Raw genomic sequence first — 19187 nt, forward strand, 5'->3', positions numbered from 1 at the left:
TAATGCACTGTTGAGCATTCTGTTGTAAAGGCAGAAGTCTTCAGTATGAGGTTAAGTTTAGGCCTCTTTCTTCCATGTGTCCAGCTTTAAGTATCTAACAGAACGGACAAGTAAATAACTATTGAACTGACTGAATGGTTGCCCAATTCTCAAGAGGTTCATTAACAAAACTGCACTAGCTTTATATATAGTTAATCCAAGCACCTGTCTAAAGGCTTTCACCAATATAACCTCCTGTGCAAGTATGTTATGTAATTAATTGTACAGCTGAGCTACAGCAGTAGTTAAAGTAGTGAATTTAACAAAGATGTAGAAATGTTCCAACTTTCAGATAAAATTACAGTAGTACAATAGGTTGAAATCCTGTGCTATTTATTAGTGTGAGGTAGTGCTGAGCATACCTCACACTAGTGATGAATGTGCTGTGAACATACATCAAGTATGTTACCAAGTACTACATGAGACTGTAAGGCAGGGGTGTGGGTACTTGCTATGTTACTTGAATTTCAGCAGGATGTGCGACTCTGTGAAGATGAAAACACTGAACAGGCACATGCAGGCATGAAGTTGCAAAGACCGCACCGTTTTTAAAGAAAACTCATAGCCAACTTCCAGTTCAAAAATTATATTAAATATAAAATAACCAATTAATGCATTTACAGGAAAATTAAACCATTGTGAAAGTAACCACTTTCATACATTTTGCAAAAAAAAAACTGAAGGAAGGATTAAGTTAAGGCACAGTGAGTAATACAGTATTTTATACAGAGAAGTTTAAACCCAAGGCAGTGACAGCATTTCTGAGACAAGAGATAGTGTGGTGGGGGAGGACAGCCAATGCTACTGATACAAATTTCTTGGCAAAAAAGCAAAGCATCCTTCAGCTTTACTCTTGAGCTGTGTGAGGCTTTCTATCTGTATTGGTGTAAGAACTCCCAACACATGGTTGTTCTGTGTATTCCCCAGGTGTTGAACTAAGCTCTCCCCTGCAGCTGTTCAGGCTAAGGAATGATTTTATACAGCTGTCAGCACCCTCTGTCTTGTAATTAAAGGAGGAGGCAAAGAAGAGGGTATCAAAACAGATGTCATGGAGCTGATGATTGAATCCTCTTCAGAAGATTTTCTGGTAGTGCTGGAATGCTATGGGCAGATGAGAGGAGAAGGGATTTGTGCTTTACAGGACACTAGTTGCGGCAGAGGTTGCCTGAAATACATAACTGAACTCTGGAAACTAACAGCCAAGTTACGTGGCCTCTGATGTTACATCAGGTTTCTCAAGTTGGTAGTGGAACCAGGGACATACAGCAATATCCAACAAAATTTCAGTGGAGACTGGTTTTTTTTAGAAGTACTGTTTCACACGGTAACTGATGCAGGTTTTCTGCCCCTTGATCTAAAATGACTATAGAATAAAAGTGACTGGGGCACTGACATCCGATTGTCGCAAAGTTAACCATCCTCCTTTCACAGGCTGCATGTAGAAGGAGGGTGACTGCAGTAAAATAGACTTCACTGGCATCTGGGCTACTTAAAATCTCTGGAGCCACCTGTATTTCACTTAGCGAACAATCTCTGTTGTTGCAGTATTGCAACAAGTGTTTTGTTTATTTAAGAAAAAGGAGGAATCATAAGTCTGGTTTTGGGATTTCTAGTTATTTATGTATTCTGGGGAGGAGAACATCTGCAATGGCATGTCCCTTACTGGTAATTCAACATTAAACAAATAGTCCCGGTTAATTAAGTACACTGACTCTGGTAATCCATGTCTGAAAAAGTTCTTGATTGGTTCCATACACAGTGTCCAGTGGATTCAGTATAATTTAGCAAGATGTTAGTTTAGTTCTCTGGACCATTCAGAGCATGTGAAGTATTAAAGCAGGTGGATCTCTTAATTCCTGGACTTTGAGTGAGATCATCGTACACAGATGCTAGTTCTGTACTTTGCTAGAGCACTGCATAGAACAACTGAACACTATGGGCCTCCAAGAATGCTGGTACTTGTTAATGTCCTTAAGGATACTTACACCCTCCTTTAAAGTTGTTTCTTAAAATAAAAATTAAAACTCAGTGGACCCTTAAATGTAATTAACATTAAATGTAACATTATCTCTTGTGTGAAACAACAGGAAAAAGAAACCAAACAACATGCAAACAACAGTGACAATAAATAGGGGAAAACAGACACTACTATAATGACTTGTGAGTTACAGAATATTGATTCCTATTAATCTGTTCATAGAGAGCTGAGTTGCAAACAATGTGCAAATCAGAAATAGGTGTTTAGAAGTAGGAAACAGCCTGCATCTGCAATCCACAGGTGTAAGAGACACAGCAATTCAAAGGAAAGACATTTTTACTTGCTTTACACAGAAATTAGCTTACACATTCAATTGCAGACCAAATGTTTCTAGTGCAATTTTCATTTTATCTGAAGTGCCAGTTCAGCAGGATGCCTCAGCCTTCCTTAGGCAGACAGACTGAATAGACATCGCCAAGCTCTCTCCTGATCAATAAGAATGGTAGAAGTTGTATTTCACTGAACAAGTATAATCTTATTTTTCCTGCTTCTTATAGTCCGAGCGTGACACCTGACACTTCCTACATCATACAGGACTTTACACTTATGGAGGGACAGGAACCACATCGTGTTTATCTTCCCCAATGGACTGGCAATCTCCTTCATGTTCAAAGTTTACATTCACGAATGAAGTGCATGCTGTTGCTTCAGGCTGGTCTGTCTGGACAGGAGCTTCAGCTTGTGGCTTGTTCTGCTGTTCCTGGTGCCGTCTTTCTGCTTCTTCTGACATCTTGTTTTCCTGTTCCTCCTCTTCCTCCTAAAAATGGATAACCAGATTCATAGCCTACTATTTACCTCTTACACCCACTGTAAGGCTTTTCCATGACAGTGTAGTAGTTCCTGTTACAAGGCAAGGACATTTGTTCCATTGGACATCAGCTCATGATAAGGTATATTCCAGAATTCTCATTACAAAAAAAAAAAAAACCACCAAAACTAAAAATGGAAAAAAGTGAGGATTAAGCTATGTTAAATACAAAAAAGTCACACATGCAGAGAAGCAGTTTTTAAATCAATAGCAATAATGATATTTCACTACCTTCTCTAAAGCTTTTTCGACTCTTACTACTAAAGAGCTATCAAAAATAAAAACTAAGCAGTAAAGCTGTTTCCCATCTCTTGCAAATTAAGATTATTAATTGTTGGGTTAGGGTTTTTTTTTGCATACAGCACTGGCTACCTATCCGTCATTTCCAGTTATGGTTTAGAACAAATGGGAACAGCGTGTTCAATTTACCCTTGACACTTCATTGAACAAGTTCTAGAGTTGGAAGGTAGGTTCCTGGCAGCTGCCTCTTTACAGTGTCCAGCAACTGCTCTGTCCCAACTTCCTCACACTGTTGACTTCAGAATGCATTGTGCAAGAGGAACAAATGGAGCAGTGGTCAGGACCCAGCCAGTTCTGAGACTGAGGAGCTAGTGGGAAAAGGCTGACGATAAGCAAGCATTAATCATGTGTCAAATGGAAACGGAAGGTAAGCAGAAACAGGTTCTAAAATTTGATTTTAATGCTGGAATACAAATGTTTTAAAATACCATGGAAGGCAAGTTGGGAGAAAAGGAGTGCAAGAACCCCATCACATACCTCTCTCTTCATTCGGTAATACTCATCAATGGCATACTGGTATTTTGGTGTGCTTATCCCCAAAACAGATGCAATCTTTTCCCCAAGGAAATCACACACTAAAAAATAGAGAGGTTTACATATGATTAGTGTCTAGAAGAAAATTCTTAAACACAGTTTTATTTTAAAAGGTGTAGTCTCTTTCCTGAATGGCTTCCCATTGCCCTACTACACTCAAAAGACAGAACGACTATCTGCTAGGCTGATCTACTTACATGTAATTACTAGCTTAATATATATGAGTAATAGTTCTTTAAGATAAAGAATGAACAAAAGGAGAACATGGAAATCAGTGAATGGTGGTGGTGTTTGAATTTTACTAGTTTCAGCTTTGGATCTAGGTTTCTTTTGCTAAAGGACAATTTTAACTGAATTTTAACTGAGTATTTTTCAGTTAAAAAATACATGGCTACCAACCATAACTGCACTCGAGTCTAATGGTATCAGTAAACTAGAGAGTTATTTATTGAAACATGCATACACTATCAGTTTTAACAGTGTTCTATGTTGCATATTAATGGATTAATGAAATACTTAGGTTTCAGCTGTCTCCATTTCCAAGCTGGAGGCTACATGCAGCACTACTTTGCTGAAGCAAGTAGCTCACAGAAGTATGGAACAGGAGAGCTTGTGAAAGTCAGTCTCTTTACCACAATGATAGCTACAGCACTGGTTCTTGAGTAAAGGCAAGCAAGAAGTCAAATACATTGCACTTCAAATTGCAAATCTGCCCTGAGAATGCAAATGAGTTAGTCATCTTCAGGGAAAACAAGTTAGAAGTTATCAATTGACTGCTTCAGTGAATGTTCACAATAACTCATTTTGTAGATTTCCTGGCATCCAGAGCTCTGCGCAAAAGACCAGTTCAAATTACAAATGTAAGAGGCAAAACTGAAGTGGCAAGAAGGAAGTGCTAATCTTCGTAACAGACTTCTGAAAGAAAGGAAAGCCGTCTCTATCTCTGTGTATGAAGAACAGGTATGACAAAGAACAGAATTACACTGTATATAAGATAAAAAGTGTTTCTAAAAGTAAGGATAGGTTAATTAACAGAACAGACTGCCTGCAGCTTTTAAAAATACTCAAAATTAGGTGTACAATGACAGAAACTCCACAACATTTGTCAAAGAAAATCCAACAATAAATACACTTTACACCTTGGGAAGAACACAAACTAGGACAAGGATTTTTAAAATGTCACAACATTTTATGAGGTCCACAGGTCAAATAAACCGCAGTGAGTTTAAGACGCCTGACAACAGCCCTATTTTTGTTTATTTTGTAACCTCAGAAGCCTGTGTAAAGCACCATGACTAGATGTATTCTTGGGGTAATTTCTAGTTGTCTTCTTCGTAAAAACGGTCAGTCTAATTACTCCAAGCAGCATTCTTTTCAGGTAACATCACACAAAACAGTTCCATACAAAACCTAATAGAAAGCTGATATGCTCCCTTGCCAACACCACCCTATCTACATATGGAGAAAAAGGGGGAAAACAGTGTTCAGCGAAAGGGTATTTTCTGTTTGTTCTTCCATTCAAGAGTTGTTGTTTCAAGGCAAAATGCAGATTCATAACTCACAAAGATGATTTACAGTCTGTCAATGCAACTTTCAATATTCCATTGCTAGTTTACCTGAGAATTGAATAAAGCAATACCTGATAAGGTTGATGTGGCAACTCGCAGCATGTGAAACCACAAGTACGGTCCCCACGTGAGTGTTGTCTGTAAGAACAAGAGTAGTATGAATACATGAGCACTGTATGTTCATGGCACATGGTAATACATGCAAAAGCTCAAACAGGTTGAGAAGAAAAATCTGCAATGTTTCCTGTTTCCCAGCTACCACAGTATTTTTGATTTAAAATCAGTCTAGACCAGACATACATGAAGCAAAGTGTCAGCATAAGATACAAATATAAACACAGTTTACATCAGGGAAAATCTGTTTCACTGGTTTTTGTTTTCCAGTCCTAGACTAGGAAATGACAAACACCCAACTCAATCCCAAGGTAACTCCTATAAGTAGAAAGAGCTTTCCATTATGTTCTGAACTTCATCAGGCCAACAAGAGAAGTGAGTTAATCAAACAGCCCCTTACTACAGTAATGAAAGAACTGCAAAAGGCTGTTTACAGCCAAACCTTCAAAGTGGTCCCTGAGCAAGAGGCCGCTTCCAAGTACTTACAAGCAGATATGAATTACCATTTGGAATTACCATGCAGAATTGTTTGAAGGACAAAACCAGGAAGCATGAGGGAGGGAGACAGTTACAGCATCCCTCTGAGGGAGCAACGGACAGGCTGACAGGCAAAGCACCTGCGGTGACGTGAACAAGAGGAACACAAAATGAAAACAGGGTTTCAGTGGTGTCACCTCAACCATTTGCATGTAAGCAAGGAAGTCTCTCTGAAGTGCCTGCACACTGAGGCACACAGCATGAGGCTAAACACAGTGTGTGGTAGTGTGTAGAGAGCTGCAGCAGTAGGATCTTGTTGAGACCCCAGAGATGCAGTGGATGGCTCACATCACTGGAGTGCAGTGCAGTGGAGGGGTAGAGACTCTTTAGGAAGGACAGGCTGGGAAGACAAGGAGGGGGAGCTGCCCTTTGCACAACTGTGGTGAACTCACAGCCAGAGAGGAAGTGCGGCAGCCTCCAGACAGACTGGGGTACTTACACATAGGAACTTGAAGAAGATTTAGACATTAATGGCCATACATAGACTATCCTCTTCACTAAGGAAAGAGGCTGTTTGTCTTAAATAAAATAAGCCACGTAATAAAAAGGAGAAGGGGCAAAACAGATTCCAAACTATCAGGGAAAAAGCTGTGGGTCTTCACTTTTGTGAAAAGGCAAACTCAAATTTCACAGTGAACTTACAACATGTTTATAGTTAACAGTCTCCAAAGAGATTCAGGAAAGCTCTTTGTTATGTATTTCCCCTCAATAAAGATCTCACTAGAGGTACTTTCCTTGTGGAAAGTAGCAATTCAAAGTGTCAGCTTTTATTAAATGAAACCCATTAGCTCCACTCAGTTGCATATGTACTTATAACTTGTTGCTAAAAACTGTCTGATAGTAATAATTTTCAGTAATCTTATTTGATAGATATCTGTACAGGACACCAGCTACAGAGACTAGTTGATACAGCTTCAGTATGCACATACACAAGCTACTAGGCTTCAGTGCTTTCCAAGCATAGCCTCTAAAATCAGTGCAGCAAGAATCATCTGTCAAGCCAGAAACTCAAGTTGGGCAAGGCTGAAAAACGCCAGATGTTATACAGTTTTGGCAATGGGAATGGAAAATGTCCTGCCAAGGTGAAAGTAAGCAAACCCAGCTGCTATCCTGCCTGCACAAAAGCACCCCCAGCTTGTGGATTACCCGCTCAGTTGGCAGACAGGCTAACAACAATCATTTTGGAGTTTGCTCAGTTGAAGAAGTCAAGGAAAGTGCTGTAAAAGCTTGTTGCCACAGGTGCAAATAATGACACTAAGGAGGCTCTGTACAATCCTTCCTAACGAGGTGAACAAGGTTAAAAACCATTCACACAGTGCACAGGACAAACAGGGGCCTGCTGTGCCACTGTGAGCAAGAAGCTACAAGACATTTAAGAGCGAAAAAGCAAGCTGAACTTCAACGTGACAGAAGTAGCTCGGAATATTCTAGGGTGTTTGTGGTATAACACAAATGCAGCGAACACCAGAGGCTTGGCAGACACAGAGGCTCCATCTATTTCTGCTCTTCCCCCCCAACAATTAAATAACAGTTTGGTATGTTAGGAACACTTCTAAGTTCAGCTTCACGGAAACCTCTGCTTTCTGACAAAGCCCAACTGGAGACTCTTTCACCCCCACCATGAAAGGCTTTGTCAGTCCCCTCAGTTTAAAAAAGGAGCATTCTTTTGGGGGTCTCAAAAGGCAATACAAAACCATGAGGGAAGCTACTACACACAAATTCAGCAGGGGAAAGGAGATGGCAAGAACGACCAGGAACAAAGGAACACATCCAAGAGGTATTTCCCTCCTTCCTCCTTACTTCCTCAGCACAAGCTTGATTGGTTTCCCAGAGCACCTTGGGGATCAAAGCAGGAATGGTGAATGTAGGGCAAGGAGAGGTACTAGAGAAAAGCAGAACTGTTCAGGTGATATGGACAGGACTGTTAGGCAACAGCTCAGTATGAAGTAGCTTTAATACACTGAGTGATGCTGGAAAACAGTACCCAAGTCTGACCCTATTAGTGTTCAGTAAGAACCACGTACCCAGATTCTGTATGTCAACCTTCTTTCGCCAGAGAAGCCTTAACATTCAGTCTTTAATCAATGCAAGGGCACTGTAATACTGTATTTCTTGGCTGGAAACAAGGAACAGCAGTATGGAACACAGGACACTGGTTTATTGTAAGCGCACAGTATTTCTTCTGCCATCAGTCTCTTCAGTATACATTTCTACAATGCCTGATTATACTATTGTGCTATCCTGACTTTACCTTGTTGTCTAAAATTGAAACCACAATGGTTATGACAACTGTTTTTTAAACTACAAAAATTCTCAACATACAATTTTAATCCAACTACTGCATTTTAAGTAGGAATGAACAGAATGGATTTGACCATTGATAAAACCAAGAGGGCTCTGGTTCAACAACTAAACGCAATTTAGTTTCCTAGTATGGGGCTGCTGAAGGGAGCAAATGCCCACTTCCTTGAACTTCCAAGCGCTCCATGTTCCCAAACAATCCACATCTATATTTATTTCTGCCAGATTTCAGTCCCTAATAACACTTGAACTTTCCAGAGAACGTAGGGTTTCTTTTTGCCAGAGAAATGACAAAATGAGGAAAAGAATAATTTTCCGAGTCAAGAAAAATCAAATCCCGTATTTAAGAGTTAATATGTGCCACCAAATAGATATTTTTCCATTGTTTACTGTGCCAAGATGCTTTTAAAATTAGTTTAGTTATTGAGTGATCATTGGTATGACAGGTCCTTCAGTATACGCACCGTTTAAAACTGTGGCATCTAACACAAGCCAATGGAACCAAGATCTGAAACACACACCATCCTCCATCAAAAAACTCCTACTGTATCACGAGTTGCTAGTACTTGGCCAGTGACTGTTTCTCTCTCATCCACAAATTCTTAAAAGAAAATTAGAGTTCGACAGTCCTCAAGAGAAGGCTTTTTGCTATTTGAACTTAAGCTCCTTTTAACTACAGGACATCAAGATAATCTTCCTTTCGAGAATGTGATTCAATCTTTGTGAGCACTGAAGGTCAATAAAATGAAATCTCTTCTGGAGCTCTGTTGCAGAGGTATACTCGGGATGAATTTTAAGGTTATCACCAACAGGTACGCGGCTTCCAGTCGCTCTGCAAAGACTCACTCCACTTTCTGCCTACTCATGTAATAAGTGAATGAAACAGAGAGTTTATAGCAAGTTGCGCTCCAGAGATGAACAGAAAGAATATCTTCTAGAAGGGGTTAGAGAAATTTAATTCCTACAAAATGAAGTTTTGGTGGACAGAAGCAAAAAGAGATTTGTGTATAATGTGTAAGCATTTAAATTTTAGACCAGAAGACTTGGTTAAAATTAAAGCATTTATATTATTAAAGCATTTAAACTTTGAGAACACTCAGATAATACTGAGTGCTATTATCTAAAAAACCCAGGTAAAAATGTATTAAGCATACCATGTGTTCTAGATTCAACTCGCTCTTAAAAAAAAAAAGATAAACCAAAACAACAGAATGGCCACTCCAGGCCAAGAATCTTCCTGAACTCAATGCTCACCTATACAACAAGCACCAGGATCATTGTTTCAAAGCAAAATTTAAGACCTACTACTTTCTGAGAACTTGTTTTGTTCTGAGTGGCAGCAGTCCATCACACTGCTTTGGTTATCATATTACCAGGATACATACATGTTACTTCGCTTACTAAGAAAGGCATCATCATTGTCTGCTTAGCTCTGAAACACAATTAAACCGAGGTACTTACTGAAGACATTCTTCACAATGTGGCAAAATATTTGTTTCCCTTAAAGTCATTAGAAGCTGCCAGGATGCCAATACCAGCTGAGCTCTGAAATTTCATGATGCAAAGTTTCTATTCAAAATATTAAATGAGCATTTTCTAAAAGTAAATTGAACCAAAAAGAGCTATTACTTGCAACATACTTTTTTGTGTCCCAACTGAGATAACAAGTTTTAGACATGCTGGTCTCAGCAAACTGACTGTTTAATTGCTTTTATAGAAATCCTACAATAAGAACATTTTTAAGGCAGCAGTTGGCTAAAACGTCAAAGCTCAGCTTGGACTAACATTTCTTCATTGAGTGGCTCAGCTGGGATACATGAAGCAGGCAGCAGATAAGGTAAACTTCACCCAATGGCAACCCTTGGTCTAATCAAGTTTATTCTGTCAGGGTACAAAGCAATACATATAAGGCATACTGTGCTCCACAAGAAACTATTCTGGGTTTGGGGGTCCTTTTATTAAAAAGCATAATAAAATTAAGGATTTCATAAACTATGAAAGGAGTATAAAGCACTCTTAACTGTGCCATACAATGTACTCTTTAGTATTCTGAATAAAAAACCAAAAATCCTTATTAGGTAAGCAGGAGAAAGGTCACAGAGCATTCCTGGCTGCTGTGCATGTTTGAGGGCTCTTCAGTTAAGTGTCCATTTGTACAGCACGTCTCTTGCCTCACAACACGTAAGCCAAGGCTTGTGAGCCTCCCACCACTGCACCACAGTGGAACCCTTCTACTGAGAGGAAATCGGACAAAAAATTACACAGATCTGGTCCCCTGCTAATCATAGTTGGGGAAAAAAAAATCTCATACATATCCATGGATATCTGACATGACCTGCATAGTGGGGAACAGACCTTGAAGATACCTGGACATTACTGTGATATTCAGTAAGTTTCACAGTTCTTGCACTTCTTGGAGTAGGTCCTTAGGGAGGAAAAGAAAAGCAAACCCAACACCCAGCAAGGCAGCTTAACATCTAGTCACTGTTTCTGAGTATTTATTTTCAGACTATAACTAAAGTATTTATTGAACATTTATTTTCAGACTATAAAATTCAGGTGTGCTTTATACTGATAATATCCTACCTGCTCCCAGGCTAATATTACTCTGCTGTACACCAGAACTGCCTAGCAAGAAACAGACAGTCCATCAGTCCATCCAAGATGAAATGCACAGCTTCACCCATGAATCACTAGCAACCCCAATCCCAGCTGAATTCCCAGTCTCACTGCAGCTCAGCCCTCAAACCACTTTTTGGGTTCCCCCCACCCCGTTTTTAAGATAAATTCATTTTACAGAGGGGAGAAACAGAGGAACTGACTGACAGTCCTTCCTAAAGCAAACTCCTTACTGTTCCCCGCTTCTTCAAAAGAGAATCAGCAGAAAGTCAAACTCTTCACTGCAGTCCCTTCAACAAAGCCAAGCTCTCCCAGGATGGATACACAAATAAATAAATACAGGGCCTACTACTGTACAGTAAACAGAGAGCTTCAACCACATTTCTTAATTATGGATTCTAAACCGATGGTGCAGAAGTCACTTCAACAGCAGTACCAAGTAGATAGCAGGGTACTGGTTTCGGTGCATGCAAAGACTCTTATCAGAAGCATCGAAACAAGCAGCTCCATACTGGTATCTGCTTCCAGCATGCAAGCAGGCAGGACTAGCCACTGCACAAAGCAATGGCTCCCAGCTGCCTGACCACACTCCAGCACATCAGAAAGGATCCAGCCTCTATCTCAGTAGAGGCAACCAAGCCCAGAGGGGGACAGGAAGGGGGCCCCACCGGCAGGCAGGGAGTATGCAGACCCAATTCACTGCAGTAAGAATTGTTGTAGGAGGGTAGAGAAGTCTGCAAACTTAAGTGGTTTGGGACACCAGTTTGTGGGAGTGTTATAAAAGAAACATGAGACTAGGGATGTGCAGAGATGAAGAGAAGGATGCAGATCATCTCTGGGACTGGCTGCCAGAGGGCAGAGAACTGCTGCTGCCAATGCTGGCACACATGGCTGAGAGCTTTGCAGATAAACCATCACCACAGAACAGATTGTCAGACACACAAGCAGAATAAAACATTATATATTTCATTTTACCTTTAAGCGTAGATCCAGAATCACTGACAAAAAGGAAAACATATTTCAGCAGCTGTAATACACACTACTGGAGACAGCTTTACCCGTCAAAACCTCACCTGAACTCAGACCAATAGAGACTCCTCCATTCACAGGTTGAGCAACACCCTAACAGCTTAGAAGGCAGATGAAAATTACATACACAGACTAGGCAGATGTTCTAAAAGCTGTTCCTGATACACCATGAATTACACCAGTTTTCCTTTATTTCTGTAAGTCATCTGTTTCTTTCCCTTCTAACATTTTTAATTATATCAAATTGTCAGTATGATAACATCATATTAGAGGTTCAGCTCTCCACTGTCACCAAACATAAGGAAACAAACGCCTTCCCTGCCCATTTTTTAGACAACAGTACAAATCAAGGAGACACCACGCAAATATTATTAGAGGAAGACATGCTCTGGAGAGGACAGACTACAGCTGTGAAAAAATTAAATCCACTTCTAAGTAACAGGGCTGCTTTAGTGGCAGACAACTCCAAGGCAAAACTTCTCAGGAACACTTCTCACAGACTTCTCAGTGCCTAGAGCCAATCAAATTAAGGGAATGTTTAATACTATACCAGATTTGTGTGACAAAAATTAAAGTATGAAATATGGGCAGTTACCCAGTAAACCAGAAGTAGCAATTTATCAAGTAAAATACCTACAGGATCTACAGGTGGCAACAGGTCTTTTTTCTCTTGTTCATCTTCCTCTTCGTCTGTGCTATATTCTTCCATTGTTTCTCCACTTGCAAAATGAATAACCCTCCTTGGAATTTTCTTCTTCTTTCCTATGACACCCAGCTCCACATTCTCAAAGCCTCTATCTCCATTTGTAAGTTGCTGTAATGAAGAAAAAAAGAATCATTATATCAGGTACACGCTTCTGGAACTGGAAAAGTTCACCCTTAAAAAACTTAGTGAGATATTTATTTTAGAATGACTAGTGTATACAGTGAGCATTTGCAAGACCTTGGCTGCAGGTAGAAGATGGGAACATTACCATTTGCAGATACATAAAAACTGATCTCATCATTAAAAACAACCAGCAGGTAAGTGCTTTCACTTCAGCATGGACAGGGGGTATCAAAAACAACTGTTCTGGAAGAGCACTGTGTTATGCAGGAGTTTCTTAGCAGGACACTTCAAATATTTTACTCAGCACCTAAGTGTTACACTTAAATCTGTCCTCGGCTTTGGAATACCTAGTGAAATTACTCAAGCAATTCATAGGCTGTAGCCATCTTTTTGCAAGCTTAGACAGACACCTCTAGCACTAGAACTGAATGAGGATAATGAAGCAGCCAGGCTCAAGCTTTAAGAAGATGCATCAAGGAATCTGCTGCTTTGGGCTTTCATCAGCAGTCACAATTAGTACACGGGACCATGCTAAAAGAACAACATGCAGTTTTGTGGCTACGGACATATAAAAAAGAGAAGTACAATGTCTGGTTTTGTTCTTCCAGCTGCTGAATACTACAATGCAGTCTTTGGGCCAGAGGCATTAAAAAAATATATTTCTAGTTCAAAGGCCAATCAGTAATTCTTTATGCTAGTAACTCCTGCAGCCAGAGAATGTAAGTAAGGTTTTGTGCTGTAGCAATCGAAACAGAGCCTTCACCTTACAGAGCTTTCAGACACTACTGCATCAAAGCATAAAACCCCTCTGAAAATACTTCCGTCATGCAGAGAAGGACACAGAGGCCAGGAAATGCCAACCACATGTTTTTAGTATACCATGAAGGTTTTTAAATATGCAAGAGCTCCTGTAATTGGAAACCATGTCATAAGGAGTGAGATGTGCGTATGTGTACATAGAATTCAGGTTGCACAAAAGGGGCACATTCCAATTTTTGAATGGCAATTGCCTACGCAAACTTAACAGTCTCCACAGATTACAATCCAAACTCATTAATGAAAATATGTATTTTATCACATAAAGACATCCCTTAATTGTTGCAAGCGCAGCATCACCATTCCCATCTCTTACACTAGATTACATGAACCAGCTGTGCAACACAAACAGGCTTGGTTAGCTGGGAAAGCCAGTGGGACAGAAGGGGGCTGTGGGGAGCAGAACGGCTTCCTTCATTACAGGCACATATTTTTCCTGTGCCCATAGAGAAGAGGGAGGGAAGGTAAAGATCACGTGCTGAGCTCTACAAAGCAGAGAGGGAGTGCACACGTTCATCATCCTTAGCCGTTGTACCACTGCTTCTCAAAACTGCAAGTCATCTCAGCTTCCCTTAGCATTTCTGTGGCTACTGTGGCACATTTGGGCATTTTCCTGGAAGAGCAGAGCAGAATGAAGCAGCAAGTTCTCAACGGGGTAGTTCAGCTGAAACGGCGTTACATTTTTTCACACAGAATTACATTTTCATGTAGAAAGACAGAACTGACTACATGGGGCCCAGCGCACCCTCTCTGCTACATACCAGTCTTGGGAACACAGCAGGAGCAGAAGTGCAAAGCTGCAAGAATATGAATGCTAAAAACAGCAAGGCAACCTCAGCACAAGGAGCATGCCTTGCTGCTCCTATAAAAGCAGGCACCGCTTACTGCGACTCAGTTCCGTATTTTTTGGAGCAAAGAGCACCACAGAATCAGCCTTTTATGAACATTTCACGCTCCTTTCTTGGCATCGTACAATGACGCCGTTTTTCATGTTTAGTCACAGTGCTGAAAAGCACTATATCTTGCAGTATAGCATCACAAATATTACTGCGATTAACAACAGCAAGCAACATGAGCCTCTCCTTAGAGCTCCTCTAAAGGCACAGCCTGATTTTGGCTCGTTTAGCCCAAATGCTTCAAATATTTTAACTTAGAAAAAAACTGTAGATAACATTTAAAGTTGAAAAGGCACACTTCAGTTCCCTGCACACCCATCCCACACTCCATTTACTCTACCTACAGAAAACAGCTCCATATAGCTAGTACTGGTACAAAGTTTCAGGCAAATGCAGTTGTTCAAGACAGTAAGGATTCATCGAGGAATGATGAATCTCGTTTCCTTAGTAATCCGGCTCAGAGTCCTAAATTATCAAATAAAAGTAACACATATCAGCTGTTGTTTTGGCTGATATCTAATCAACAAACCTGGATGTGGGTTTTAGTCATCACTGTAGCATTTGTCCTTTTAATTTCTACATGCATGACCACTAAAAGCCAGCTCTCCCAGCTGCAGGCAGAAAGTTCAGCAATGGTAAATTGTATTTATCTTTCCAAAACTGTGGCAACACAGATCTACTCTAGAATTGCCAGCTAGGCTCACTTTATAGCTCAAATGATACAGTATCTCCTGTCTGTGGCTTTACTCTTTTGATCTTCCTTTACAAACTGGGTCTTCTTTTCCAATCCAAGAACTTGTTACAAAGATCATCCTTCCAGTCCACACTTTAGTCAGGTTGCCACCTCATTTCTTCCACACATTTCTTCCCTTTCTAACACATCACATGGGTGTTGAAAGACAGCCTTGTCTTAACCTCATGCTGCAGAAGTATTTACTTTGGCTTCTATTCTGGCAGCTAACAGACACAAAGGCAAGTCACACCAGGTGCTTTTGCCACACCAGGTTATGCTCTTAAGGTGCTCGGTGAATGCTGTAAAGCGACTTCCTTTTAGATGTCCTTGTGGAATTTTTCTTGACTTTACAGCACCCATACAAACCCTGCCTGTCAGGAAGTCAGCACCTGAAACTGCTGCTCCTTGTTTACCCTCCTTACACCACTCTCTTATCTCACCCTTTGGACAGCGACTGCGAGAGAGCACGGCATGCTTTGACAGCAAGTGCAACAGCGAGCACAGCAGGATGTCAGTCCCCATCCCAAAAGCCAAGATAAATAAATGACAGTTAAGGATGGGGTGTGTCAGTACACCTGCAGGTAAGCTAGCAGAGCTCACACAACTAGTATTAGGTGATGCAATAACATAAACCTCCATCAAGGAGAGGAAAAAGAAAAGCAAAAAACAGCAGGGAAAGCAGACTATTCACTTTAGCATCTTTTAATCTGTCAGACTGGGGTACCCTTACAAGAGCTCACCACCCAAAATGCCCAAGTCTGTGATGCCCACTCTCCCTCAGAAAGACGAGTAATTCCGTTTGCACAGATCTACTGACCTGACAGTGCTACTTACTAGAAGGCCCGTAATAGCTAATGAGAAACATCTCCACCCATGCATGCCGTCTTGACTGCCTTACTGATTTCATTTGGGTTAATTCTGGGGCTTGGGGTTTTGGGGGGATATGGTTTTGGGGGGTTTGTTTGCTTGTTTTCTTTTCATATAGCTTGACTTTCCCCCCCTGTGTTTTAACTGACATTAAACAGCTTAAGTGTCTATGAAAGAAGGTCACAGAATAACAGAGCCACAGGACGACTGTAAGAAAAGCCAGTCCTTCGAAAGGCACCACGATCGGTGAAGGCGCAGCGCACAGAGGAGGCTGCGCAGGGTAGAACAGCTCAACTAAGAGCTGGTGTCCCTGGCCACCTCCAACGCCTTCTCCGCCTTGGCAGCGCGGAGGGAAGCTGACACCTGTCTCAATTGAATATTCACCAGGCTCGTTTGTAAGAGGCATTTTGTGCCGGTGAACAACGGACACCGGAGACACGCGTGCCCGCCGCGCCGGCTGTAATTACCGAGCGCCGGCGAGCAGGCTGACGGACCCATCTTCCTCCCCCGTGGCCAGGCCCACCAGCCACAGCGGACGACCGGCGGCGCCGGGTCCCCGCTCCTGCACACACCCGAGGGTGTCGGGCCGTGGCCGGGCCCCAGCGCCCCCGCCGCCCGCCGCGGCCACAGAGGCCTCGCCCGCTCCCGGAAGCGGCCTTCTCCCGGGCCGCCCGGCCGGGAGGGTCCGAGGAGAGGCCGCCCCGCCGGCCCCGGCCCCGCTCACCTGCTCGGGCTCCATGGCGCAGGCAGCAGCGGCGGGGCCGGCGGCGGGCGCGCAGTACAGGGTGATGGCGGACAGCCCCTGCTCCATCCTCCCGCCCGCCGCGGCGCCGGGGGAGGGCGGCAGCGGGCCCGCCGCGGCCCAGGGAGGCGAGCAGCCGGGCGGCACCACCCATCACCTCCGCCCGCCGGGGCGGCGCTTCGAGCCGCCCTGCTCCGCTCCCGGGGGCCGGGTCCCCCAGCAAGGACCCGCTCTCCTCCCATTTCTCTCCACAGCCCGGCAGCAGCTGGAGACGGGGGGCAGGCTGGAGGCAACGGGGCTGCCAGGCACAGCCATAGCTACACACAGCAAGAAGCTTACCCCCTCCGGGAAGAGATGGAACTGTGCGTGTTGTGGGGAAATGCACACGTCATCCTCCTACAATACTGTAAAGACGTGCAAAATACTAGAAGAATGGCCCGAGAAACACGTAGAGTCGCTTGGCAGGATTCAGGAGTTCTTCTGTGCGTCTCAAAAGCCCAGTGGCTACCTAAGCCTTTAAGTACGCAGTCATTTCACATATATTAAAGGCCAAGGCACAGAACAAGAAAGAAAGGGAAACCAAAGGTGCCCTGGCCCTGGGGATGTGCCCGTGTGCGGAAATAACCTTTATTCCCAGCACGCAAGAACAACTGTTTGCCAGGCAGTTGGTTTGCTTAGCTACTCCAGCACAGACCTCGAGCCCTCTTCTCTCCCGTTTGTGCTGAGGCCTCCTTGCCGCTGGCGATGGCCACCAAACCTGCCGGAGGATGGTTCTGGGGTAGTTGTTCCTCACGGCACCTGCTGGCTGTTTTATATTGCCTCTCCCGGCTTCGTGCAGACAGGGCACCAGCTCAGAATAATAACTCCAGAACATGACAGCTTCTGTTCGCCTGCAGCTCCAGGATTTCCTTCTACATAGTGTGCTCCGCAGGGCCCATAAGCATGAAAGAAACTATGGCCGTGCTCCCTAAAATGTTCTCCCATAAAGCTATGAGAGCATTTTACAGGTGCTCCTATGCAGTAGAATTCCTTTTAAATGCCTCTGACATAAACCTGCATGTATATATACCCAGACACACACATACATGCATATACATATATGAAACTTGGTAACTTTATGCAATCTTACCAAGCAGGCTCCAAAGTCATTTCTACCTGGCACATTAAGGTAAGAGCAATATACTGCTGTTTATTCCAACCTATACTTTAGAAACAATAATTGTCATATATAACGCTTTAAAGTAAATGCCCTTGCCAACACACAACTAGTGAGTTTGCTTCCTGTCAGGTAGCAGCAGTAAGAGTTTGGAAATGCTGAAACTAAAGACTAAATGTAGGCAATGAATTGAAAATAGAAATTAATTGTTGGTAACTGGACAGTCTGAGCCAGTCCAGAAGCATAGTGCTTCACCATTCATCCTCAATATACCTATTCATGTTTAATCTCCATCAAAAGCATTCAACTTAACTATCCAGTTTCTCCTATATTCCTAACCAAGATTTATTTACTACTCTTTGCTGCACACCTTTGTGTGTTACATTGTTTCATACTGCTCAAGAACTGAAATAAAAAATTAAAAGAACTGAACAGTTTTAGTACCCACCACTTAAGTGTGTCCAAGCCGGTGACATGAAAGGCTTCATTCTTTTGTTATATTTAAAACACTATGACCCAACTTAACTAGTCCTTTCACAGACTAATGCTATGCATAGAATGATGCACTGTAGGTAAATAGCATAGCTGAAGATTTTTCAGCATCCCATACATTGAACATACGTATGACTAATTGCACACAGATACTTCCACATTATAAACTAAGTTACTGCACATCTTGTTTTATTAGCACAGGAGCATAACTACCAATAGAATCTGTCTGCTGTCAGCTATGTTAGCTACCACCTAAAAGAACTGGCTGACAGAGGGACACACCTGTTTTAATCACTGCATTTGAACACCTCTTAAGTACTGCATTTGATTTTTATCTAAGCAACAGAGATGGGTATCCATTTACAACCCAAGCACTCCCCAGTGTATTAAATTCTTAATATATCTCTCTGCCTTAAGACATGGCTGAAAGATCTTACCATATCTGCCAAGATACATGCTGGATTGCAAGGTTCATCTCATCTACCTAATTCCTCAAGTGTGCCTGTAGATTCCACCCTTTTGAGATCAACACAGTAAACTGGAATATTAAAAGAAAATATGCTGTAGGAAACTAAAACCAGACTGTAGCTGAGTTGGGGTAATACGCTCAAATACAACTAGCTGGGTCTGGTTTAAGTTCAGTACCAGCACAGAATCCCTACATACTAAGTTATGTATTAGAACTTATCTCCATGATGAAAGAACTGCTTAATTAGCAGGCTGGTATGAAGAGTAATCTTCAGTATGGGGCAGCTTGAGAACTGCATAC

General features: G+C 42.1%; 2 protein-coding genes across 2 annotated transcripts in view; both read right to left on the bottom strand.

Moving 5' to 3' along the window:
- Positions 1-609: 609 nt before the first annotated feature.
- SRP54 (signal recognition particle 54) overlaps positions 610-19187 on the bottom strand; it is a 34212-nt gene continuing 15634 nt past the window's right edge. Inside the window, exons 16-17 of the mRNA XM_065686291.1 lie at positions 3663-3760; positions 610-2834 (exon numbers count right to left, since the gene is read on the bottom strand). Of these exons, the coding sequence (XP_065542363.1) occupies positions 2622-2834; positions 3663-3760 (311 nt within the window). The 3' untranslated portion in view covers positions 610-2621. The remainder of the gene's footprint in view (positions 2835-3662; positions 3761-19187) is intronic.
- FAM177A1 (family with sequence similarity 177 member A1) lies at positions 11804-16939 on the bottom strand. The gene is made up of 3 exons (XM_065686295.1): positions 16753-16939; positions 12525-12701; positions 11804-12398 (listed from the first exon to the last, which is right to left on the bottom strand). Exons 1-3 carry the CDS (start codon positions 16837-16839, stop codon positions 12381-12383), a joined length of 282 nt encoding a protein of 93 aa, XP_065542367.1. The 5' UTR covers positions 16840-16939; the 3' UTR covers positions 11804-12380.

The sequence above is a fragment of the Lathamus discolor genome, chromosome 6, assembly GCF_037157495.1.
Source record: "Lathamus discolor isolate bLatDis1 chromosome 6, bLatDis1.hap1, whole genome shotgun sequence".
Lineage (NCBI taxonomy): Eukaryota > Metazoa > Chordata > Aves > Psittaciformes > Psittacidae > Lathamus > Lathamus discolor.